This window comes from Oncorhynchus kisutch, linkage group LG6 (assembly GCF_002021735.2).
Source record: "Oncorhynchus kisutch isolate 150728-3 linkage group LG6, Okis_V2, whole genome shotgun sequence".
NCBI classification, from domain to species: Eukaryota; Metazoa; Chordata; class Actinopteri; order Salmoniformes; family Salmonidae; genus Oncorhynchus; species Oncorhynchus kisutch.
Window position 1 is genome coordinate 10,487,928 of NC_034179.2, and position 25,781 is coordinate 10,513,708.

The 25,781-nt window shown below is 42.8% G+C and overlaps 1 protein-coding gene across 1 annotated transcript in view; it reads left to right on the forward strand.

The window, feature by feature from the left end:
* The first annotated feature begins 371 nt into the window (after positions 1-371).
* Positions 372-25,781, forward strand: part of prlra (prolactin receptor a) — a 29,031-nt gene continuing 3,621 nt past the window's right edge. The window contains exons 1-5 of the mRNA XM_031826149.1: positions 372-569; positions 21,631-21,733; positions 23,159-23,291; positions 24,479-24,648; positions 25,179-25,345. Of these exons, the coding sequence (XP_031682009.1) occupies positions 21,664-21,733; positions 23,159-23,291; positions 24,479-24,648; positions 25,179-25,345 (540 nt within the window). The 5' untranslated portion in view covers positions 372-569; positions 21,631-21,663. The remainder of the gene's footprint in view (positions 570-21,630; positions 21,734-23,158; positions 23,292-24,478; positions 24,649-25,178; positions 25,346-25,781) is intronic.

Below are 25,781 nucleotides of genomic sequence, written 5' to 3' on the forward strand. Positions count from 1 at the left end.
GGATTTTTGTTGACCATGTTATGTCTAGTCTATGAGACCGACCTGACATAACAGCTGCGCTAAATGCAATTTAACTGTTGGATCTCCTATAGATGGTGGGCCATCAAAACCGATAGTCTGAAGGGATTGACATCACATTATAAACACATGGATCAACTGGGTCGATGAAATGAATGAACATTGAAATATGTTGCTTGTATTGAACTCAAAGTGCATACACGTATTTCATTTAGCAGAGCGATTTACAGGAGCATAGAGTGTACTGTATCTAAATGCGTGGGAGCTGGGCGGAGTTTCTAGATCTTGTGGGAGGGAGCGGTCAACACCGTCAACTCCACCCTCCTCTCTCCCCCTCAGGACCGGAGATGCTGAAAGCTCTTTAGTGTTGGGTTTATTCTTGAGGTACATGGCTGTGTGTGTCCTCGTTCTGTGTTATAGCCAAGTATCCCATTATACAACAACAGATATCAACAAACTTTCCGTTGGAGCGCCATCGCATGGGAGTCAAGCTCCTCTGGAAAGCATAAGGAATTAAAGGAATTGACTGGACTTCGCCGAATGCAATTGGGGTGAGTAGGCTACATTACATAGATCAAATCAGGCTACTTAGTCAGGATAGTCCACTCTGTAACACCGACACTGTTTTCCAGGGATGGAAACTAGGTGGGTGGGCGATCTGGTTAGTTTCATCAGCTAACTTCCAAAGCATTAATAGGCTACATTAAGACATAGGTTTGATACTTAAAAATAGCAACTTTAGCACAACACTTCATGATTTAAAGTACGTTAAGAAATATCATTGAATAGAATGATAATTTAAATGAATCACTATATTCTCTGCACCATATTCTGATATGTAACTCTATTGAATGTAGGCAGGGCCGCTACCAGATTCAGGGCCGGTACCAGAACGAATCAGTTGGATTTCCATAGGGGGTCACGTTTTTTCACGAGACCTCCATTTAAAAAAAAAATGGGTTTTTATATTAAAGACATATAATTTAACTGTAAAAATGTATTGCCTTTTAATGTGTCATGAACACAACCAGTCATCTGATTGTCAAATAAATCACATCGTAGGCTGTGCATGAGTTTCAAGTTTGGGGAAGCTTACAATTTTCCTTCCATTTATACGGAGCTGCGTGCCAGTTAGGATTATCATATGCGCATTTTCATGGAACAGTAGTATAATTTCAATAATAACGTTTTCGTTTCTCAAAATCATTGTGACTTGGTTAATCATAAAAATCCGAATTAAAATGAGAAAATAAATCCCAAAGTAAAAATGTAACTAAGGCAAGAGCACCAGCCGCATTGTAAACTAAACTAAATACATAAATCCGTCTAAATAAAACAGTAGAAAATATCAGGATGAAAATCCAGCTACTTTCAATCGCATAAATCTCTCTACTTCCACCTGTCTGCCTCAACTTCTATCTATCTTGACTTGAACTATCGCTAGTGAAGTGCAACATTGTATCATATCAATCAACTGGGTTAGGCCATTTGCAAAGGATGTAAAACGTGTTTTTTTTTTTTTACTTCGTTGCCTTACTTGTGTGAGGTAGAGACAAAATTACTGAGAATCTCAGTTTATTCGTGGTGGAAATGGTGAGTTAAGACAATCATAACATCCCCAAATGGGCACTTTCCTACATTTGTGCGCAGCAGGCCAGGTAGACCGACTTCTATGCATGCTCAGGTGTGCGTGCTCCCTTAACATTAACAGATAGAAAAACCAGACACTCCAAACAAAATATAATACACAATATTGACAAAAGTCATAGATGGTTATGAAATAAATCAAAACATGTTTCTTACAAGTGTAGCAGGTTGTGAATATTTAGTATTTATTTATTTCACCTTTATGTAACCAGGTAGGCTAGTTGAGAAGAAGTTCTCATTTACAACTGCGACCTGGCCAAGATAAAGCAAAGCAGTTAGACACAAAAAGCAACACAGAGTTACACATGGAATAAACAAACATACAGTCAATAATACATTCGAAAAAGTCTATATATAGTGAGTGCAAATGAGGTAGGATAAGGGAGGTAAAGGCAATAAATAGGCCATGGTGGTGAAGTAATTACAATATAGCAATTAAACACTGGAATGGTAGATGTGCAGAAGATGAATGTGCAAGTAGAGATGCTGGGGTGCAAAGGAGCAAGATAAATAATTAAATACATTATAGGGATGAGGTAGATTGGATGGGCTATTTACAGATGAGCTATGTACAGGTGCAGTGATCTGTGAGCTGCTCTGACAGCTGGTGCTTAAAGCTAGTGAGGGAGATATGAGTCTCCAGCTTCAGTGATTTTTGCAGTTTGTTCCAGTCGTTGGCAGCAGAGAACTGGAAGGAAAGGCAGCCAAAGGAAGAATTGGCTTTGGGGGTGACCAGTAAGATATACCTGCTGGAGCGCGTGCTACGGGTGGGTGCTGCTATGGTGACCAGTGAGCTGAGGTAAGGCAGGGCGTTACCTAGCAGAGACTTGTAGATGACCTGGAGCCAGCCAGCCAACGAGCGCGTACAGGTCGCAGTCGTGCGTAGTATTTGGGGCTTTGGTGACAAGACGGATGGCACTGTGATAGGCTGCATCCAATACGAGAGTATGTTTGGCAGCATGAGTGAAGGATAACGGTTCTAATCTAAGAATGAGAACTGTAGAATATTGTAATTAATACATTCATTAACATAAATGAATGTAACCAAGTTATGGGGATTAACAGGTCATGTACTACTGGTGACATATGTAATGGGGAATTTATCAAAATAAACATTCAAAGGGGAAAACAATTCACACAATGAATTTGCAGGAGAAGGCTGAGAGATTGGTGGGAGAAGGCTGAGAGATTGGTGGGAGAAGGCTGAGAGATTGGCAGGAGAAGGTTGAGAGATTGGCAGGAGAAGGTTGAGAGATTGGTGGGAGAAGGCTGAGAGTTTGGTGGGAGAAGGCTGAGATTGGTGGGAGAAGGCTGAGAGATTGGTGGGAGAAAGCTGAGAGATTGGTGGGAGAAGGTTGAGAGATTGGTGGGAGAAGGCTGAGAGATTGGTGGGAGAAGGTTGAGAGATTGGTGGGAGAAGGCTGAGAGATTGGTGGGAGAAGGCTGAGTGATTGGCAGGAGAAGGTTGAGAGATTGGTGGGAGAAGGCTGAGAGATTGGTGGGAGAAGGCTGAGAGATTGGTGGGAGAAGGCTGAGAGATTGGTGGGAGAAGGCTGAGAGATTGGTGGGAGAAGGCTGAGAGATTGGTGGGAGAAGGCTGAGAGATTGGTGGGAGAAGGCTGAGAGATTGGTGGGAGAAGGCTGAGAGATTGGTGGGAGAAGGCTGAGAGATTGGTGGGAGAAGGCTGAGAGATTGGTGGGAGAAGGCTGAGAGATTGGTGGGAGAAGGCTGAGAGATTGGTGGGAGAAGGCTGAGAGATTGGTGGTTGAGAGATTGGTGGGAGAAGGTTGAGAGATTGGTGGGAGAAGGCTGAGAGATTGGTGGGAGAAGGTTGAGAGATTGCATTGTGGAGAGATTCGCCTATATCTCCGCCACACACCCCTCCCCTTCTTCTTGTCTCAACATTTGAAATTATTATCAAATTATCATCTTCACACATATTTTAGATGCTTTTCACTGACAGCTGCAACTCAATCATCAGCTAGGCCAATCAAAGATCCCACCATGTAAAAAAAGAAAACGTTTAAAAATGTATTTGGTCTATTACAAATCTGTCGGACACTATTTTTGACAGTATTTCAATCTGAAGACAATGTGGTTTTTAGTGACTGAAATGCATCAGAAAGGTGTTGGGAAATTGAGAAGATCTTCATTTAAAAAAAATGTATTGCCACCTGGGCCCACCGGTGTAACTGTTCAGCTACTTGCTGTACACTACTGTGTAATAGTGCACATGGATTGAATTGTGTGGGTTTACTAACGCCTTAGTTCTTGTAGCTACTGTATGTTGACTATGACTAAGGTTTGGCATGGAGAGGTTTTTTCCACCTGGTCACAGACAGCTGTTGTGTTGTGCACTGAAGTCCACAAGTGACGGGGAAAATGTGAGAGGATGAGAGCAGGTAGATGTGATGATGCTGTTTGTATGGCTGCTATGAAAGTGAACTGTGTGTGCGAGTGATCAGATGTGTATTCATTCTTCCAATTCTGTTGCAAAATGTTTTTTTCAATGGAAAGAAACGGAACGAAATGGGTATGAACCTACCTGAATGTGTCCATTAAACTCTTGTAACGTTTCGCAACTAAAACTGTTTGGACTAATGATTACACCCTAGATCAGCTAGATTCAGGCAAGAGTCTGCAAGGCGGTATTGAATGCCACTCCTCTGTCACCTTGGTTACTAAAAAATGTCTCTTGACCTGTGCACCTATGTTATAAACCTTCATTTGTAGGCTAGGTTGTAGCAACCTCATGATGGGTAGAGGGCAAATTCGAGTATCATGTAGGAGCCTAAACCTGTCAATGTTACATTGAGCTTGGTGAATGGAATATGAATGACAGTCATCCAATATGCTGTAATAGAAATAAGGCCATGCTCATAAAAAAATAATTGTCCTCCCTAATCTTACACGGCACTGACCCCCACTGTTACTGACATAATCCCTGTTCTATCAACCAAGTGTAAATTTCCTCTCGCGACCCCATTTTTAAATCGGTCTTTCACCTAAACTAAGCTAGAGACTTTTTTATGGACATTTTTTTATGCTATCTAGCTAGGCTAGGCTAATGTTTGCAACGCAAGCGAGATAGCTAAATATTATAGCTAGAAAAGATTAGCTATCTGCCAAAGAGCTTGCTAAGACTATGTATATAACATACTGTGCAATCAACAAAATACACTATATATACAAAAGTATGTGGACACCCCTTCAAATGAGTGGATTCGGCTATTTCAGCCATACCTGTTGCTGACAGGTGTATAAAATCGAGCACACCGCCATGCAATCTCCATAGACAAACATTGACAGTAGAATTACCTTACTGACAGTGGAGGCTGCTGAGGGGAGAACGACTCATAATAATGGTCAGAATGGAGCAAATGGATTGTCATCAAACACCTGGAAACGGTATGGTATTTTATACTATTCCACTGATTCTGCTCCAGTCATTACCACAAGCCTGTTCTCCCCAATTCATATACCCTGATGAAGACAGCTTGTCTGTTGAACCGTTGGTTACTAGGTTATTATTGCATCTGAGCTCCTTGAGTGGGCAGCTCTCCTTTTCTTTTTCAAGAACTCCCCAATTAAGGTGCCACCAACCTCATGGGCTTACTGAAGAGCTCAGTGACTTTCAACGTGGCACCGTCATTGGATGCCACCTTTCCACCAAGTCAGTTCATCAAATTTCTGCCTTGCGAGAGCTGCCCTGGTCTACTGTAAGTGCCGTTATTGTGAGGTAGAAACGTCTAGGAGAAACAATGGCTCAGCCGCAAAGTAGTAGGCCACACAAGCCCACAGAACGGGACCGCCAAGTGCTGTAGTGCGTACAAATCATTTGTCCTCGGTTGCAACACTCACTACCGAGTTCCAAACGGCCTTTGGAAGCAACGTTAGCACAATAACTGTTCATCGGAAGGTTAAAAATGGGTTTCCATGGCCGAGCAGCCGCACTCCAGCCTAAGATCCCCATGAGCGATGCCAAGCGCGGCTGAAGTGGTGTAAAGCTCACCGCCATTAGACTCTAGAGTAGTAGAAACGTGTTCTCTGGAGTGATGAATCACGCTTCACCATCTGGTAGTCCGACAGGCTCTAATCTGGTTTTGGCTGATGCCAGGAGAATTCTACCTAACCCAATGCACAGTGCCAGCTGTAAAGTTTGTTAGAGGAGGAATAATGGTCTGGGGCTGTTTTTCATGGTTCAGGCTAGGCCCTTTAGTTCCAGTGAAGGGAAATCTTAACGTTACAGCATACAATGATATTCTAGATGATTCTGTGCTTCCAACTTTGTGGCAACAGTTTGGGGAATGCCTTTTCCTGTTTTAGCATAATAATGGCCCCGGGCACAGAGGTCCTTACAAAAATGTGGTGGAAGAACTTGACTGGCCTGCACAGAGCTCTGACCTCAAACCCATCAAACACCTTTGGGATGAATTGGAACGCCGACTGCGAGCCAGGCCTAATCGCCCAACATCAGTGCCCAACCTCACTAATTCACTAATTCTCTTGTGGCTGAATGGAAGCAAGTCCTCGCAGCAATGTTCCAACATAAAGTGTTTTTCTGCAAAGTTACCTGGATGTCACGTGTCCTACTTATATCAGTCCACCCGTAACAACGTAAGTATTACAAAACTTCTATTCAATCAAATAAACCTCAAATAGAAAATAAGCCATGCATTTTTTGTTGTTGGCGAAATTCGACACTCTCATTGACGTCCGTAAAAAAAACTCCTTGCATGGTGGGTGAAAAATGCCACCTACTGGAGGGAGACTTTTTGGCAAAGTTGTGGCTCTCTCTTCCTCTTCCTCTCTGTTGCACAGTCATATTGGCTCGCTAGCAACATGACATCGTTTCTAATCTAGAGGCAGTGCAAACGCAAATTGATCTAGCCTCTCCAAGACCAGCCCAACTCAGGTTGACTTCAAAGTGCGAGGCCTTAGATTTTGTCTCCAAAAGATTTTGTCTTTCAAACAAAGAGGTAGGCTACAACAAGACTTGCTCTTGCTTTGAGCCATTTCTATTGAGAAAAGACCATACGCCTTAGATCGGATACGGCTTAGATCGGATACGCCTTAGATCGGATATAGGATTTCCCAAAACCGTAAGTCCCAACTTGGAAACGAGAGAAAGGCCTATTCCAGCATCCGAATAGTACACCACAGAGTACACTGTAAACGCCAACTTCCCTTCAATTCACATGGCTGAAATGACCTCACAAGAGAAAGTATCCAACTAATGTGTAGCCCATGTATCTGATGCTGTCATACTCTTTTTGAACAGACAGCATCAGATACATAGTCTATACGTACTGAGACAGAGGGGAGCTGTTTCACTGCCCAGACAGCATCAGATACATGGTCTACACATACTGAGACAGAGAGGTGCTGTTTCACTGTCCAGATAGCATCAGATACATGGTCTACACATACTGAAACAGAGAGGTGCTGTTTCACTGTCCAGACAGCATCAGATACATAGTCTACACATACTGAGACAGAGGGGAGCTGTTTCACTGTCCAGACAGCATCAGATACATGGTCTACACATACTGAGACAGAGGGGAGCTGTTTCACTGTCCAGACAGCATCAGATACATGGTCTACACATACTGAGACAGACAGAGGGGAGCTGTTTCACTGTCCAGACAGCATCAGATACATGGTCTACACATACTGAGACAGACAGAGGGGAGCTGTTTCACTCTCTCAGATGCTTCATCTGAGATGTATCTTTCTGTTTATTTTTGTATTATTATATTTTATTTGGACGGGCAAGGAGGTACGGTAGGTCGGGCCAGGCCCCCTAAGGTCCTCCCATAACGTCAGCCCTGGGACACCGTATCCGGTTAGCTTTGAGGTTTAACCATTGGGCCAGTGACCGACAGGTTGCTGGTTTGAACACCAGAGCCGATAAGTTGAAAATCTATCGCTGTGCTCTTGAGCAAGGCACTTAACCCCAATTGTTCCAGGGGTGCTGGACAATGGTGATCGTTTCCGTGACGATTCTCCTTGCGGTTGTCTCAGGGTAAACGTGTATAGTGTGTAACAGGATAAATATAAGCATCGGACACACATAATTCCTCTAACATAGCAATCAATCTTATATTGGTGAATGTCTGGCTAATGTTGGGGCTAACTTTTTAAGATAGCATATTGCATATTTGACTGTTCCTGCTTGTTGTCCTGACATTTCACATTCCATACTCTGACTGTCATTTTCCTCTATTCTGTTCAACGCACGCTGCTGTGCTGTGCCTATTTCTCAGCAGCCACTGTCAGAGACGTGACACAGATATACTCCTCCATTTAGCTTTTTCTTAAAGGTAAAAAGTGATCAACATAGGCTGTATAGTACATAGTCTATCGGTAAATAGCCCACCCATTTTCACCTACCTCATCCCCATACTGTTTTATTTATTTACTTTTCTGCTCTTTTGCACACCAATATCTCTACCTGTACATGTCCATCTGATCATTTATCACTCCAGTGTTAATCTGCAAAATTGTAATTTTAAAATTGAATAAATTGTGGGGGGTTTTTGTCATCTTTGTCATTTTTCTACACAACAAATCTTGACCATGTCATACTGAGAAAAAAAAAATATATATATACATTTGTACTAATTTATAATAATGAATTAACAAAAATTTAAAAGTATTCACCTCCTTGGTTTAGGCAGGCTTAAGTTAGTTCAGGAGTAAAATGTGGCTTAACAAATCACACATTAAGTTACATGGACTCACTCTGTGTGAAATAATTGTGGTTGACATGATTTTTAAATGACAACTTTGTTTGAGTGTGAGTGTGGCTGAAGATCAGTGAGGTTTCATGGGAAGAACCTTCAACAGGTTGTGTGTCGTCGAATACAAATATACAGAATAAAATAAATAAAAAATGTAAACATGCATCCTGCAACAATCCTTTACCCCAAATTTAAAAAACACAGCAAAGGAAAACACTTTTTGGCTTAAAAGCAAAGCCATGTTTAAGCCAAATCCAACACCAGACGTCACTGAGTAACTGCCTCCTTATTTTCAAGGATGGTGGTGGCTGCATCATGGTATGGGTATGCTTGTCATCGGCAAAGACTGGGGAGTTTTTCAGGATAAAAACCAATGGGATCCTAGAGGAAAGCCTGATTCAGTCTGCTTTACATCAAACACTGGGAGAGGAATTCACCTTTTCAGCAGGACAATAACCTAAAACACAAGACCAAATCTACACTGGAGTGACTTACCAAGAAGACAATGAATGTTCCTACGTGGCCAAGTTACAGCTTTGGCTTCCTTTTAGCCATGATCCCCAACACCTTGATAGAGCTTGAAGAATTATGAAAAGAATAATGGGCAAATCTTGCACAATCCAGGTGTGTAAAGCTCTTAGAGACTTACCCAAGAAGACTCACAGCTGTAATCACTGCCAAATGTGATTCTAACATGTATTGACTCAGGGGGGTGAATAGTTATCTAATCAAGATATATTCATGTTTTATTTTTTATTCATCTTTTTTTTTAAGTATATATTTTTTCTTCCACTTTTCACATTGGGTATTTAGTGTAGATCGTTGAAAAAAAATGACAATTAAATCCATTTTAATCCTACTTTGTAAAACAATAAAATGTGAATGAAATCGAAGGGGATGAATACTTATGAAACCCACTGTAGTCGAGGCTAGTTAGTAGTAAATGGATCGGTGGAAAGTGCTGATTTGTGAATTGTGTAATGAGATTCCCCCTGTGAGTCAATGAGTAATCCTGTTGTGTGCTCGTTTTGAATTGAGGAGACGAGCTGTCAGCTGAGAGAGAAGCTGCTCACTCATCTCTCCTTTAGCACTGAGATGTGTATTTGTATCATACCCTTGATTATATCTAATTAGCTCTGTAGGTGTCAAGTCAACTGCCATTTTTAGTTTAGCCAAAATAATCTACTGATAAGATTGGTAATAAAAAAACATGGTTATTAACAATGATTAACACTCCAAGGATTTATCACATCAACCCCAGTCCTAAAATCAAATCTAGGCTACATTAATCTAGGAAAAGGTACAACTTTGTTTGTATGAGTGTGGTTGACACATGTTGTGCCAAGCAGCAAGGTTTGATGTGCAGAACATTCAACAAGGTTGTCATTAGAGGTGGTGGTGGTAGACGTGGCTATTGCTGTGCCTGTGTCTGTCAGCGTCCATAGAATTGGGAATTAACACTTAGGGTCAAGCCCCTGTGGAGGTTGTGTGCAGATAAAGGTTGTGTGAGATTGATTTATCTCTATGCTGTCCCCACAGTAGCTGTGGTGAGGTAATGGCAATTAACTCAAATCAAAGTTTATTTGTCACGTGTGCCAAATACAACCTTACAGTGAAATGCTTACTTACAGGCTCTAACCAATAGTGCAAAAAAGGTATTAGGTGAACAATAGGTAGGTAAAGAAATAAAACAGTAAAAGACAGTGAAAAATAACAGTAGCGAGACTATATACAGTAGCGAGGCTATAACAGTAGCAAGGCTATATACAGTAGCGAGGCTATAACAGTAGCGAGGCTATAACAGTAGTGAGGCTATAACAGTAGCGAGACTATATACAGTAGCGAGGCTATAACAGTAGCGAGACTATATACAGTAGCGAGGCTATAACAGTAGCAAGGCTATATACAGTAGCGAGGCTATAACAGTAGCAAGGCTATATACAGTAGCGAGGCTATAACAGTAGCGAGGCTATAACAGTAGTGAGGCTATAACAGTAGCGAGACTATATACAGTAGCGAGGCTATAACAGTAGCGAGACTATATACAGTAGCGAGGCTATAACAGTAGCAAGGCTATATACAGTAGCGAGGCTATAACAGTAGCAAGGCTATATACAGTAGCGAGGCTATAACAGTAGCGAGGCTATAACAGTAGTGAGGCTATAACAGTAGCGAGACTATATACAGTAGCGAGGCTATAACAGTAGCGAGACTATATACAGTAGCGAGGCTATAACAGTAGCGAGGCTATAACAGTAGCGAGGCTATATACAGTAGCGAGACTATATACAGTAGCGGGGCTATAACAGTAGCGAGGCTATAACAGTAGCGAGGCTACCTATAGACACCGGTTAGTCAGGCTGATTGAGATAGTATGCATGTGTAGATATGTTCAGATTCAAACTAAATCTATTTGTATAGTTGTGAACAAGGCTAAGCTGCTCTCGTCTACATGCTTTCACTTTGCTCTCTCTCTCAGTAGTAAGTACAGTAGTAAAACACAGTAGAGTTTCTTTTCCCACTAAGTAACCTCATCTCAGGGCTGTTTTGCTACTGAGTTACCCAGACTAGGCTACTAGGCTACTGAGCTACCCAGGCTAGGCTACCAGGCTACTGAGCTACCCAGACTAGGCTACTAGGCTACTGAGCTACCCAGACTAGGCTACTAGGCTACTGAGCTACCTAGGCTAGGCTACTGAGTTACCCAGACTAGGCTACTAGGCTACTGAGCTACCCAGACTAGGCTACTAGGCTACTGAGCTACCTAGGCTAGGCTACTAGGCTACTGAGCTACCCAGACTAGGCTACTAGGCTACTGAGCTACCCAGGCTAGGCTACTAGGCTACTCAGAAGTGGAGGGTGTAGCAGCTCTTAGAGGTGGAAGAAGAGAATGTTTTCATGACTCTGTGTACAGTGAAAACACTGAGGCATAAGACACGGTGATGGTGAAGGAAGTATGTGAGACAGGACAGAGGGGTAAACACTTGTGATGTTTACTGTAAGCAACATATGGCACAGTATGTTGTGCCGTGTGTTTGTCCGTGCATATGTGTCTGTATGAGATGTCTCTCCGCGTTTAAACCCTTGGGGAGAACACCATGACAGGGGGTCTGTTCAACATGTCCATTCACCAGATTGAATTATATATCTTTCCAGTACAATAGTGACAACCTCCTGGATGTTTGGAATACAATGAATCTCATCCTACAAAATGTTCCATGATGCTCTAGTTCAGATTTTACCCTTTGTAAATAATTTGACCTAAACTCTTCGGGGGGAAAAGTGTTCTGATGCTATTCAGCGTCCCTCCCCATGTGCTCTGTGTACCTACAGTAGGTGTACCTTGGTGGTGTGCTGCAGCCCTGGAGGAAAATGTCAGCACAATCAAAGAACTTAGAATAACTAGAAATGGCAGCCATTTGGAAACACAGTAACCAGTCCAGTCACAAACCAAGATGTTTATTAACCCAAAGACTTTTTTTAATGTTAGGAAGAAGAGCCATCCTCTTGAATTGGTTTTGTTTGTTTGTTTGTTTGTGTGTGTGTGTGTGTGTGTGTGTGTGTGTGTGTGTGTGTGTGTGTGTGTGTGTGTGTGTGTGTGTGTGTGTGTGTGTGTGTGTGTGTGTGTGTGTTGTGTGTGTGTGTGTGTGTGTGCGTGTGTGTGTATTATCCCATGCCCCAGGATATTTCTCAATGCACAACAGCCCAGTCCCCATCCTGTATCAACAGAATCATGAGGAGGCTGGTCAGGCCGGTTTACACTTTACTGTTTAGGTCACATGACGGTCAAGGTTCTTCTGACAAGGCCTGAGAGTGTGTCAAGGTTAGTGTGTGTGTGTGTGTGTGTGTGTGTGTGTGTGTCTTTCACTTTTCTTTTTCCTTTATTTAATTAGGCAAGTCAGTTAAGAACACATTCTTATTTACAGTGACTGAAGGCAGCACCCACCCGAGCCATTCAAAACCCTACTAGCCTAGAGTTATACCTGAGAATAATTAAATATCCCTAATCGTTATTCACCCAGGGAGCGTCAGGATATAGGCCTATCAGAAGAAGCACTAGGATCTCCTTACCGCACAGTGTGTTAACTCGGGGATTTGATACCTCACACCTTCTGAAATTACAGTCTGTAACCTATTCTATTCTCTGAACAAGCATTGGGTGTTGGGAATCAACAACAAACTAGAATACAATAGCGTGCTCTGTTGTTCCCCTTTGGTCCAGGCTGAAAGATCAAACAACCCTGTTGTTTGATCTTGTAATTGTAATACACCCCTATCCCACTGTCAGGAGGAATCAGAGAGAGAAAAAAGGCAGATGCTGTAGAATTCAGCGTAGGCTATCTCATTGGCCCTGAAGGTGCTCTGACGGTTCTAAACTCCTTGTGAGTAACAAATGGTTGTTTGAACATAATCAGTCATTGTATCTGGGAAAGGGAGGTAAAGAGCAAAATAGAGTCCTCCTCCACCATTATCTATGAATAATTGTAATCATTCCCTCACATAAAGTATCACCCCGTGGGGTTGCCATGGACACCACCTCACTTAACTTCTAGGATGCCATCTTATCTTTAGACTCAAGGTTCTAGAATTGCTTTTAGTGCAAAGAACGTTAATTTATTTAATGGTTTTATTCCAAAGAAAGTGTATTTATTTAATGGTTTTATTCCAAAGGAAGCACAGGCCCAAGTACAGTGTTGTAAATGAGTAAATGCAGTGCAGGCAGATTGTAAAAATCATTCATTACTACTTCTTTTGGCAGGCTTACTGGTATCGGGTTGTAGATTTCCCATAAAGCCATTTATTTAAATATTTTTTATATCTAGTTGAACCAAGAAATCCAATACAAGATATTAACCTAACCCATTGTTATCTAGACTTAGTTCAGGCCTATAGTTGAGATTTAATTTAGCCTTTCAATCACGATAAAGTATCTAGAGGGATAAACCAGTAAGGGATAGAAAAAGGGGGAACCTGAGTGAGCAAAAGATGAGAACCGTGAGAACAAAGATATTTAGGGGCACTATACAGACGTTGAATCAATTTACGTTTATGAGCGTCCCTGTTTGTTTTCCCTTCACTCACTTTGCCAGCTTAGCAGGCTGCAGCTTAGTGATGCTATGGTTATGTAAGACAGAGCTATATACAGCCGGAGGACAATCCTCCCCTCCTTTCAACCACTTCAACTCTAATCTGACAGTTATCAGATTAGGGTGACGTAGAAATCAATTTATATCCATCTATCTCCATGATTTAGTCTGTTGGGAAATGTAAATATTGGTGATCAATATCAAAGAATGTTCTGTAATTTAGGTCTAATTGCGGCAAAAGAAAATATAGCCGTATCCAGACTTAGCCATCCCCGAGGGCGGTCTGGTAGCTCGTATATGTCTGTAGGTTAATAATGTAGTAAGGTACGGTGGAAGCTTATGCAAGAGGGCTTTAGAAACAAAAAGAGTGCAATGCATCAATCTACGAGACTTCAAGGAGGGTCAGCCTACTTTCTGATACAGAGTGTGGTATGATAAACTGCGTTCACAAGTCTTCAGTACAGTGGCAGCTGCATTCGTATAATCGATTAATCGATTAATCGATTTTCATCCATAGTCTATAACTGGTATGTTATCGGCTATTTAATCTGTTCTATTCTTATAAAGGAAGTTCATTTTAATTCTTAACTTCTTAAGTAACTAATGCTTTCTGAAAAATAGCTTCTCGTCCATCCAGATATTAATAACCTGGGATATCAGCAGATACATTTTTACGTGATTTGGAAAATTAGTTTGCATTAAGTTCTGAATCCAGTTCAACAAAGGTTTTCTGCAAAGCATAATTTATTATTATTTATTTTACCAGGCAAGTCAGTTAAGAACAAATTCTTATTTTCAATGACAGCCTAGTGGGATAACTGCCTGTTCTGCCTGTTCAGGAGCAGAACGACAGATTTGTACCTTGTCAGCTCGGGGATTCGAACTTGCAACCTTTCGGTTACTAGTCCAACGCTCTAACCACTAGGCTACCCTGCCACCCCATTATGATTTTTAGATTTTTTTGATTTCACCTTTATTTAACTAGGCAAGTCACTTAAGAACAAATTCTTATTTACAATGACAGACTACCGGGGAACAGTGGGTTAACTGCCTTGTTCAGGGGCAGAACGACAGATTTTTACCATGTCAGCTCGGGGATTCGATCCAGCAACCTTTCGGTTACTGGCCCACTAGGCTACCTGCCGCCCCAAAAAGCCCGATTGCAGTTATGTTAGAGCGTTGTCAACAGAAAGCACAGCGGTATCATCCTCATACACTTGTTAGCTCATCAACCTGAGGTTTGGCTAAACTGGACCAATGATTCAGCATACCATAGTTTCAATGGCAAAAGTACAGTAGTAAAACACAGTAGAGTTTCTTTTCCCACTAAGTAACCTCATCTCAGGGCTGTTTTGCTACTAGGCTACTGAGCTACCCAGACTAGGCTACTGAGCTGCCCAGACTAGGCTACTGAGCTACCCAGGCTAGGCTACTGAGCTACCCAGGCTAGGCTACTGAGCTACCCAGACTAGGCTACTGAACTACTCAGGCTAGGCTACTGAGCTACCCAGACTAGGCTACTGAGCTACTCAGGCTAGGCTACTAGGCTACTCAGAAGTGGAGGGTGTAGCAGCTCTTAGAGGTGGAAGAAGAGAATGCTTTCATGACTCTGTGTACAGTGAAAAAAGCTTAGGCATAAGACATGGTGAGGGTGAAGGAAACACTAGTTGTATTTACTGTGAGACAGACCGTCACAATATGTTGTACCATGTGTTTTTCTGTGCATATACGTCTGTGTGGGGAGAAAACCATGCCAGTGGGCCTGCTCACCATGTCCATTCCCTAGATTACATTATGAACAGTATCATTCCAGTACGACAGTGACAAGCTTCCGGATGTTTCCATTACAATGAACGTCATCCTACAAAAGGTTCCATGATGCTCTGGTTCAGTTTTTATACATCATTTGACCTAGGCCGCCTCCTAAATGACAACCTATTCCCTACATCAGGGATGGGCAGCTCCAGTCCTCGGGGGCCGGAGTGGTGTCACACTTTGTCCACATCCCTAGTCAACACAGCGGATTAAAGTAATTGCATTCTAAACTGAAGATCATAATCAGTTGATTGTTGGAGTCAGGTGTGTTAGCTGGGGCTGGGTTAAATGTATGACACCTACCAGGCCCCCGAGGACTGGAGTTGCCCATCCCTGCCCTAGTGCACTACTTCTGACCAGAGCCGCAGGGCTTAAAAGTAGTGTACTATGTAGGGAATAGGTTGCCATTTGGGACGCAGTCCTGGTCATGGGAGATACCACTCATCAGACAAAAGGGACAGTTTGAAGACGCTCAGCAACCTCTATGTGCCATTCAGAAGATTAACAATAAGAAGGGAGTCTAATGAGACCAATGTCTCTTTCACCAGGGAGCCCTGCAATTTTTTATTTTACCTTTATTTAACTAGGCAAGTCAGTTAAGAACAAATTCTTATTTTCAATGACGGCCTAGGAACAGTGGGTTAACTGCCTGTTCAGGGGCAGAACAACAGATTTGTACCTTGTCAGCTCAGGGATTAACCTTCCGGTTACTAGTCCAACACTCTAACCACTAGGCTACCCTGCCGCCCCAATGACCATGTCCATCGTGTCGATACAGCGCCTTCATAAAGTATTCATACCCCTTGACTTATTCCACATCTCAATTAAAAATGGATTCAAACAACAACAAAAAAACCTCTCTCACCCATCTACACACATCCCATAATCATCCCATAATCATCCCATAATCATCCCATAATCATCCCATAATCATCCCATAATCATCCCATAATCATCCCATAATGACAAAAGCTTTTTTTTAAAGTTTTTTTAAATGCAAATATATTGAAAATGAAATGTACATAAGTATTCACACCGCTGAGTCAATGCATGTTAGAATCACATTTGGCAGTGATTTTGTTTTACAACAGTCTGTCTGAGCTTTGCACACCTGGATTGTACAATATTTTCATATTATTATTTGAAAAATTATGCATGTCTTGCTGTAGATTTTCAAGCTGATTTTAAGTCAAAACTGTAACTAGTCCACTCAGGAACATTCAATGTCATCTTGGTAAGCAACTCCAGTGTATATTTGGCCTTGTGCTTTAGGTTATTGTCTGTTGGAAAGCAGACTTTTCCTCTAGGATTTTGTCTGTGCTTAGATTTATTCTGTTTCTTTTCACCCTAAACTCCCTAGTCCTTGCCGATGACAAGCATACCCATAACATGATGCAGCCACTACCAAGCTTGAATGTATGAAGAGTGGTACTCAGTGATTTTGTTGTTTTAGATTTGCCCCAAACAGAAAGCTTTGTTTCCAGGACATAAAGTTAATTTCTTTGCCACATTTTTTTTGTTGCAGTTTTACACTTTTATTTAATCCATTTTTAAATTCAGGCTGTAACAACAACATGTGGAAAACGTGTGAATGCTTCCTGAAGGCACTTTACATAAATACTGAGGTGTGCCGACATACACTACTATAATATGATGTGTTTTCAGTGCAAAAAGATCATATCCATGTCTAGCAGCACCTTGCTTTTTAATGCTATTCAGCGTCCCTCCCCATGTGCTCTGTGTACCTACAGTAGGTGTACCTTGGTGGTGTGCTGCAGCCCTGGAGGAAAATGAACTTAGAATAACTAGAAATGGCAGCCATTTGGAAACACAGTAACCAGTCCAATCACAAACCAAGATGTTTATTAACCCAAATACTTTTTTCAGTGTTAGGAAAAAGAGCCATCCTCTTGAATTGGTTTTGTTTGTGTGTGCGTGTGCGTGTGCGTGTGCGTGTGCGTGTGCGTGTGTGTGTGTGTGTGTGTGTGTGTGTGTGTGTGTGTGTGTGTGTGTGTGTGTGTGTGTGTGCGTCTGTGTGGGTGTGTATTATCCCATGCCCCAGGATATTTCTCAGTGCACAACAGCCCAGTCCCCATCCTGTATCAACAGAATCATGAGGAGGCTGGTCAGGCCGGTTTACACTTTACTGTTTAGGTCACATGACGGTCAAGGTTCTTCTGACAAGGCCTGAGAGTGTGTCAAGGTTAGTGTGTGTGTGTGTGCGTTGGTGCGTGCGTACTGTGATTCATATAGAAAGATATCTAAACAACTACACACTTACAGTGTCTAAAGACTACTTTGTTGAGCCATCATACCTACTGTACACTCTTAGAGAAAAAGGTGCTCTCTAGAACCTAAAAGGGGTTTTCAGTTGTCCCCATAGGGAGAACCCTTTGAAGAACCCTTTTTGGTTCCAGGCAGAACCCTTTTGAGTTGGAACCCAAAAGAGTTCTACCTGGAACAAAAAAGGGTTCTCCTATGGGGACAGCTAAAGATACGTTTTGGATCCCTTTTTTCTAAGATTGTATATTGTGGCTTTTGTAGCGGTCTCCAGTTGGTGTACTGATGTTTGACGACCAGGCCTGTGCACAAGGCAAGGCCCAGGTCAGGTTCTAATGACCTACTATTCCAGTCTGAAGGCAGCACCCACCAGAGCCATTCAAAACCCTACTAGCCTAGAGTTATACCTGAGCCCCTTAATAATTAAATGTCCCTAATCGTTATTCACCCAGGGAGCGTCAGGATATAGGCCTATCAGAGGACGCCTTATGATCTCCTTACCGCACAGGGCGCAATCTGATACCTCACATCTGAAATATCAGTCTGTATCCTCTTAACATGTAGGATGCTATCCTAGACCCAGGGTTATCCTAGACCCAGGGTTCTATAGTTATTACCAAGAAAGTTGATTTATTTCATGCTTTTATACCAAAGAAATCTAGTTGAACTACTAATGACCAAGAAATAAAATACAAGATATTAACCTAACCCATTGTTATCTAGACTACTGACTTAGGTCTGGCCTATAGTTGAGATTTAATTTAGAGATTTAATCAGTCACGATAAAGTATCTAGAGGGATAAACCAGCAAGGGATAGAAAAAGGGGGAACCTGAGTGAGCAAAAGATGAGAACCGTGAGAACGAAGACATTTAGGGTCACTATACAGACGTTGAATCAATTTATGTTTATGAGCGTCCCTGTTTGTTTGCCTTCACTCACTTTGCCAGCTTAGCAGGCTGCAGCTTAGTGATGCTATGGTTATGTAAGACAGAGCTATATACAGCCGGAGGACAATCCTCCCCTCCTTTCAACCACTTCAACTCTAATCTGACAGTTATCAGATTAGGGTGACGTAGAAATCAAGGCACCATGGAGTAAATACCACCATCACTCTAGGGGTCAGAAGTCGTGGAGGTAGCAAGTAGTTAAATCAGTGTTACTTCATCGGCTTAGTGGAAGTACCAGTGAGGCACGTAGAACAGACGATCTCTGACTGGCCGCTATTAGTTAGTGATCCCTTCAGTTCATTTTTTATTTTTGCGATCCACAGTCCTGCAAATGGGGGTTTGCATTGCAGTCTGATAAAGAAGAAGCAGCAGCAGTAGCAGTGTATAAGGTAGTTGTTGTGAAATTGTTCGGTTAGATTACTAGAAGCATAAGCATTTCGCTACACTTGCTTTAACATCTGCTAACCATGTGTATGTGACAAATCAAATTCGATTTGGATTTGTTTCTCCTTGGTTATGGTGACACATATAAGCCCTTAGCGTTACACAATCAGATGTGCTGTACATGCCAGCTGGAAAGAGGAGGGGCTTTGTTAATCTTTGCACACATGGGGGGGAAAACAATATCCTTTTTCTCCAGCTTTTCTGTCATGTTTACTCTTCTCTGCAGGCCTTAAATATATTTTTATATCATTCTATTTACGGCACTTCAAAAATTCAATTGACTCATGACTACTTCAAAGTAGCAAGGCTTTGTGATTCCAGCTCTTTCGCAAGGTGTTAAGATAAAATGCTGACCTGTAGGTTAATAATGTATGCTGACTAATGAGGAACCCATTAATTGCTCAGTAATAAGACCTTATGCACAGCACACTCCAGCTGTCAGAGAGATTCACACGTCTTTCTGGCTCGCCGTGTACACAGATGACATCACAGTGTAGAGAACCCTGTTCGTCACTATGAACAGAGCCTAATTGACCTCGTTAGTTACCCAATTAGACAGGATGTCAGCATGCAGAGGGCCTACTCTACAGAGGATACTGGGAGGAAACTCTGTTGCTGAGGGAATATTTTTCCCTCAGTACTTTCAGGTGTATGATTAAATAAAACATGTTTAATACTCTGCCTGAAAAGCTGAATTCTCCAGCTATTCTTTGTTTCTGTTATTCTTATTTTCTATCACAATATCACAGCTATTTTCCTCATCTTAGTATTATATTCTGATCTTATATTGATTTTCACCTGAATGGTGGTAAACATCAAGACAACATCAATAAATATTTTATAAGCATCAAATAAAAAAATATTGATCACATACACATGGTTAGCAGATGTTAATACGAGTGTAGCGAAATGCTTGTGCTTCTAGTTCCGACAGTGCAGTAATATCTAACAAGTAATCTAACAAATTCACCACGACTACCTTATATGCACACAATGTAAAGGGCGAGAATATGTACATATAAATATATGGAGGCGCGATGGCTGTGCGGCATAGGCAAGATGCAATAGATGGTATAAAATACAGTATATACATTTGAGATGAGTAATGTAGGATATGTAAACATTATTGAAGTGGCATTATTTAAAGTGACTGGTTATACCTTTATTAAATCCATTTATTAAAGTGGCAAGAGATTTGAGTCTATGTTGGCAGCAGCCTCTCTGTGTTAGTGATGGCTGTTTAACAGTCTGATGACCTTGAGATTGAAAAACAGCTTCTGTCTCTCGGTCCCAGCTTTGATGCACCTGTACCGACCTCGCCTTGTGGATAATAGCGGGGTGAACAGGCAGTGGCTCAAGTGATTGTTGTCCTTGATGATCTTTTTGGCCTTCCTGTGACATCGTGTGCTGTAGGTGTCCTGGAGGGCAGGTAGTTTGTCCCCGGTGATGCGTTGTGCAGACCGCACTACCCTATGGGGAGCCTTGCAATTGAGGGTGGTTGCCGTACCAACCGGTGATACAGCCCAACAGGATGCTCTCGATTGTCCATCTGTAAATGTTTGTGAGGCTTTTAGGTGACGAGACAAATTTATTCAGCCTCCTGAGGTTAAAGAGGCGCTGTTGTGCCTTCTTCACCACGCTGTCTGTGTGGTTGGACCATTTCAGTTTGTCCGTGATGTGTACACCGAGGAACTTAAAACTTTCCACCTTCTCCGCTACTGTCCCGTCGATGTGGATAGGGAGCTGCTCCTTCTGCTGTTTCCTGAAGTCCACAATCATCTCCTTTGTTTTGTTGATGTTGAGTGAGAGCCACAATCCGAGGGAATTTTCCTGACACCACAATCCGAGGGAATTTCCATGACTGTGGAAATTCAATGGGGCCATGGATGGATTATAAAATGTCATTTAAACTACACATGTTGTGGTTAGAAGTTGAACTCAACCACCTGGACAAGGGTGGGATGGCCCAGTCGAACCAAGGGTGGGATGGCCCAGTTGAACCAAGGGTGGGATGGCCCAGTTGAACCAAGGGTGGGATGGCCCAGTTGAACCAAGGGTGGGATGGCCCAGTTGAACCAAGGGTGGGATGGCCCAGTTGAACCAAGTTGACACTGACCTTCACTAACACACCAATCTAGAATGGCTGTCTTTCCAAATCTGGTCTAGTTGAGGCTACTAATACTCTACTATACTATACTATACTAATACGCAAACCTACAGTTTGTATTATTTCCTGAGGATGGAGGTACAGACCCTTTATGTAACAATAAAGATATATAACAAGTAAATGAGTTAGAACCCATTGAGACATATTGACCCTTTTCATCATGTAACTGGTCAGATGGCAAGAATTTTGTTCGGTCAATTACAAAATACAACTCCACTAATAACACAATTAAGTAGGATTACACACACAAAAAAAAAACGTATTTCCATCGTGGTCTTCAGTCTGACTTTGGCCCGGCATATACTGTACTGGTAGTAGCCATGTTGTTTTCCCTAGCATCAAGTCTTGTTTCTACTGATCACACAAGACAACCAGGGGTTCAATTATATGATGTCGCCTGTCTAGTGTTCAGAGCCACCTGATAGGTTGATCCCTGGTCATGCTTCATGCTTGGTCTGTTTCTGTCTCTGTTTTCCCAGAATTCAACCTGACTTGCGAGGCAGTGAGGCGTCATGATGTGGAGAGACGTGGGGGTAACACTGATACTGTCACTAATCCTGCCTGTGGTTGCTCAGGGAGCACGTAAGTCACAGGCCACAAAGTGTGTGTTACATGTGTGCGTGTATGATACTGTGGTCACTCGGAACATGTAAGTCAAAGACCAGGCCATGTAACCTCTGATTGTATTTGGATTACAATGTTCATTTAAAACTGGCTGAATTAATGGGAGACAGTGTGTCCAGAATGATTAAGACTATGCATGGAGCATATTTTATTTTATTTTACCTTTATTTAACTAGGCAAGTCAGTTAAGAACAAATTCTTATTTTCAATGACGGCCTCGGAACAGTGAGTTAACTGCCTGTTCAGGGGCAGAACGACAGATTTGTACCTTGTCAGCTCAGGGATTTGAACTTGCAACCTTCCGGTCACTAGTCCAACCACTAGGCTACCCTGCCGCCCCATATCAACAGTGTCGGCTGAAGGCTGTATCACATCCGGCCGTGACTGGGAGTCCCATAGGACGACACACAATTGGCCCAGGGTCGTCCGGGTTTGGCCGGGATAGGTCGTCATTGTAAATAAGAATTTGTTTTTAACTGACTTGCCTAGTTAAATAAAGGTCCAATTTAAAACATGTTAAAAAATGACTGTAGTTTGAGTACTATGCCCCTCCCAGTAGACATTGGAAATATACTACTACCATATCTAGATAACTTGTGCATTTTTAATGGACCCTAAACAGCCACAAGTAAAATGAACACTTTAGATATTGATATATTCTAGATAGATATATGTTGACCTATTTGGGAAAACAAGGTCTAATAAAGGTCAAATTAAATATCAAGTGAATAAGGAAATTGCTGGTCTAACTGTGAAAAGTATTGTGTGTTGTCTCACAGGTGTTGTGTGTTGTCTCACAGGTGTTGTGTGTTGTCTCACAGGTGTTGTGTGTTGTCTCACAGGTGTTGTCTCACAGGTGTTGCGTGTTGTCTCACAGGTGTTGTGTGTTGTCTCACAGGTGTTGTGTGTTGTCTCACAGGTGTTGCGTGTTGTCTCACAGGTGTTGCGTGTTGTCTCACAGGTGTTGTGTGTTGTCTCACAGGTGTTGCATTTTGTCTCGCAGGTGTTGTCTCACAGGTGTTGTGTGTTGTCTCACAGGTGTTGCGTGTTGTCTCACAGGTGTTGCGTGTTGTCTCACAGGTGTTGTGTGTTGTCTTGCAGGTGTTGTCTCACAGGTGTTGCGTGTTGTCTCACCAGTTGTCTGACCTGGTCTACCAGTTGTCTGACCTGGTCTACCAGTTTTCTGACCTGGTCTATCAGTTGTCTGACCTGGTCTACCAGTTGTCTGACCTGGTCTATCAGTTGTCTGACCTGGTCTACCAGTTGTCTGACCTGGTCTACCAGTTTTCTGACCTGGTCTATCAGTTGTCTGACCTGGTCTACCAGTTGTCTGACCTGGTCTATCAGTTGTCTGACCTGCTCTACCGGTTGTCTATCCTTCAGGCCACACCCCCCCAGGAAAGCCCAAGCTGACCAGCTGTAGGTCCCCAGATAAGGAGACCTTCACCTGCTGGTGGGAGGCAGGCTCTGATGGGGGGCGACCCACCACCTACTCCCTTTTCTACCACAAAGAGAAGTGAGTGGTTATACAGACATACGACATGCCCACTGGCAAGGAGGTGGACACCCACGAAGAAACACCAGCCCCCCCCTCCCCCCATGCCTGCATTACCCCCTATCACATGCTCCCTCCTAAAAACCATTGGTCACTTGTCTTGGACACACCTTCACACACAGGCTTAGGTACAAACACACTGGTGTTTTTCAGGAATTGTTTATGTGAACACAAAGGCAAAGGATGTTGACTTGTTTTTCCCCCTGTCATGTAAATAGCAAGACTGAAAAATCATAACAATGCCTCCACACGAACACTTGTTATTCTGACTCCTGTCCGGACATGTGGTTCATCACTAATATCACATTGTCATCTCTGTGTCAACGCTCCTTGTCCAGCTCTGACACGGTCTATGAGTGTCCAGACTATTATCCTATCGGTCTGTCTCTGTCTCTCTCTCTCTGTCCCTGTCTCTCCAGCTCTGACACCATCTATGTGTCCAGACTATTTTCCTATCTGTCTGTCCCTGTCCCTGTCCCTGTCCCTGTCCCTGTCCCTGTCCCTGTCCCTGTCCCTGTCCCTGTCCCTGTCCCTGTCTCTCTCTCTCTCTCTCTCTCTCTCTCTCTCTCTCTCTCTCTCTGTCCCTGTATATCTCTCTCTCTCTCTGTCCCTGTCTCTCTCTTCTCTTCTCTCTCTCTCTCTGTCCCTGTCTCTCTCTCTGTCCATGTCTCTCTCTCTCTCTCTCTCTGTCCCTGTCTCTCTCTCTCTCTCTCTCTCTCTGTCTCTCTCTCTCTGTCTCTGTCTCTCTCTATCCCTGTTTCTCTGTCCCTGTCTCTCTCTCTCTCTGTCCCTGTCTCTCCAGCTCTGACACGTTCTATGAGTGTCCAGACTACCTCACTAACTGTCTCTCTGTCTCTCTCTCTCTCTCTCATCCCTGTCTCTCCAGCTCTGACACGGTCTATTAGTGTCCAGACTTCCTCACTAACTGTCTCTCTGTCTCTGTCTCTCTCTCTCTCTCTCTCTGTCCCTGTTTCTCTGTCCCTGTCTCTCTCTCTCTCTCTCTCTCTGTCCCTGTCCCTGTCTCTCTCTGTCTCACTCTCTCTCTCTCTGTCCCTGTCTCTCCAGCTCTGACATGGTCTATGAGTGTCTAGACTACCTCACTAACTGTCTCTCTGTCTCTCTCTCTCTCTCTGTCCCTGTCTCTCCAGCTCTGAAACAGTCTATGAGTGTCCAGACTACCATACAGCGGGGGCCAACTCCTGTTTCTTCAGCAAGAATGAAACATCCATCTGGGTCAACTACAACATCACTGTAGTGGCCACCAACGCCCTCGGCAACAACTTCTCTGACCCTGTGGATGTAGACGTGGTCTATATAGGTAAGAAACTTGACCCCATGGACGTGGTCTATATAGATAAGAAACTTGACCCCATGGACGTAGACATAGTCTGTATACAGAGAGTATAGAGGATATACAGAGAGAGTATAGAGTATATACAGAGAGAGTATACAGAATATACAGGGAGAGTATATAGAATATACATAAAGAGTATAGATAATATACAGAGAGAGTATAGAGAATATACAGAGAGTATACAGAATATACAGAGAGTATATAGAATATACATAAAGAGTATAGATAATATACAGAGAGAGTATACAGAATATACAGAGAGAGTATAGAAAATGTGCTACACACCTCCATTGGAAGAGTTCCAAAATAGCTTGAGAATAGAGAAAAAATGGTAATTGGACTGTAGTAAAAAGGTCATAAAAAGTATGGCATGCCTTAATATGAATGTTTATTCTTCAGGTTATCGCTGAGCAGACAAATACTCCCAAAATATGGCCCTTGTATCTGCTCTTCTATGGTCATTGACATTAGCATCTGTCTGTTCCCCTTTTCAGTCCAGCCACACACACCAGAGAACGTGACGGTAGGGGTGTTGGAGGACGAAGATGGTCCCTTCCTCAGGGTGTCATGGGAACCGCCCAGTAAGGCCGACACACGTTCCGGCTGGATCACCCTCATCTATGAGCTCAGGGTCAAACTGGAGGAGGCGGAGGAGTGGGAGGTACTTAAACACAACTAGCATTTTTGCCACAGAAACCACAAGCTAGAACATTCAAAACATTCACAATGGCGACCACAATCATGAAGTGATGCCTTTGCAGCTACACTGAAGAAGAGGAAGTGATGTGGTTAGAAATGATTTATTGGGAGCGGACAGTTGGTAACCTCTAAGCCAGTGATCCTCAATCCTGCTCTTAAAGAACTACTGTACCAGCTTGTGCTCAGCAGTGAACACTTGTCTCGCTAATCAAGTTGTTGAGGCTAGTGTGATGAAGGCATGAAGCTCAGCCGGGATAAAGAGCTGGAGTATACTGCAGGTCTCGAGGATCACTGTTTTCTAAGCTACATCAAGTGTTATCTACACCAGGGTCTCCCGGGTGGCGCTGTGGTCTAAGGTAGTGCTAGCTGTGCCACCAGAGGTTCTGGGTTCGAGTCCA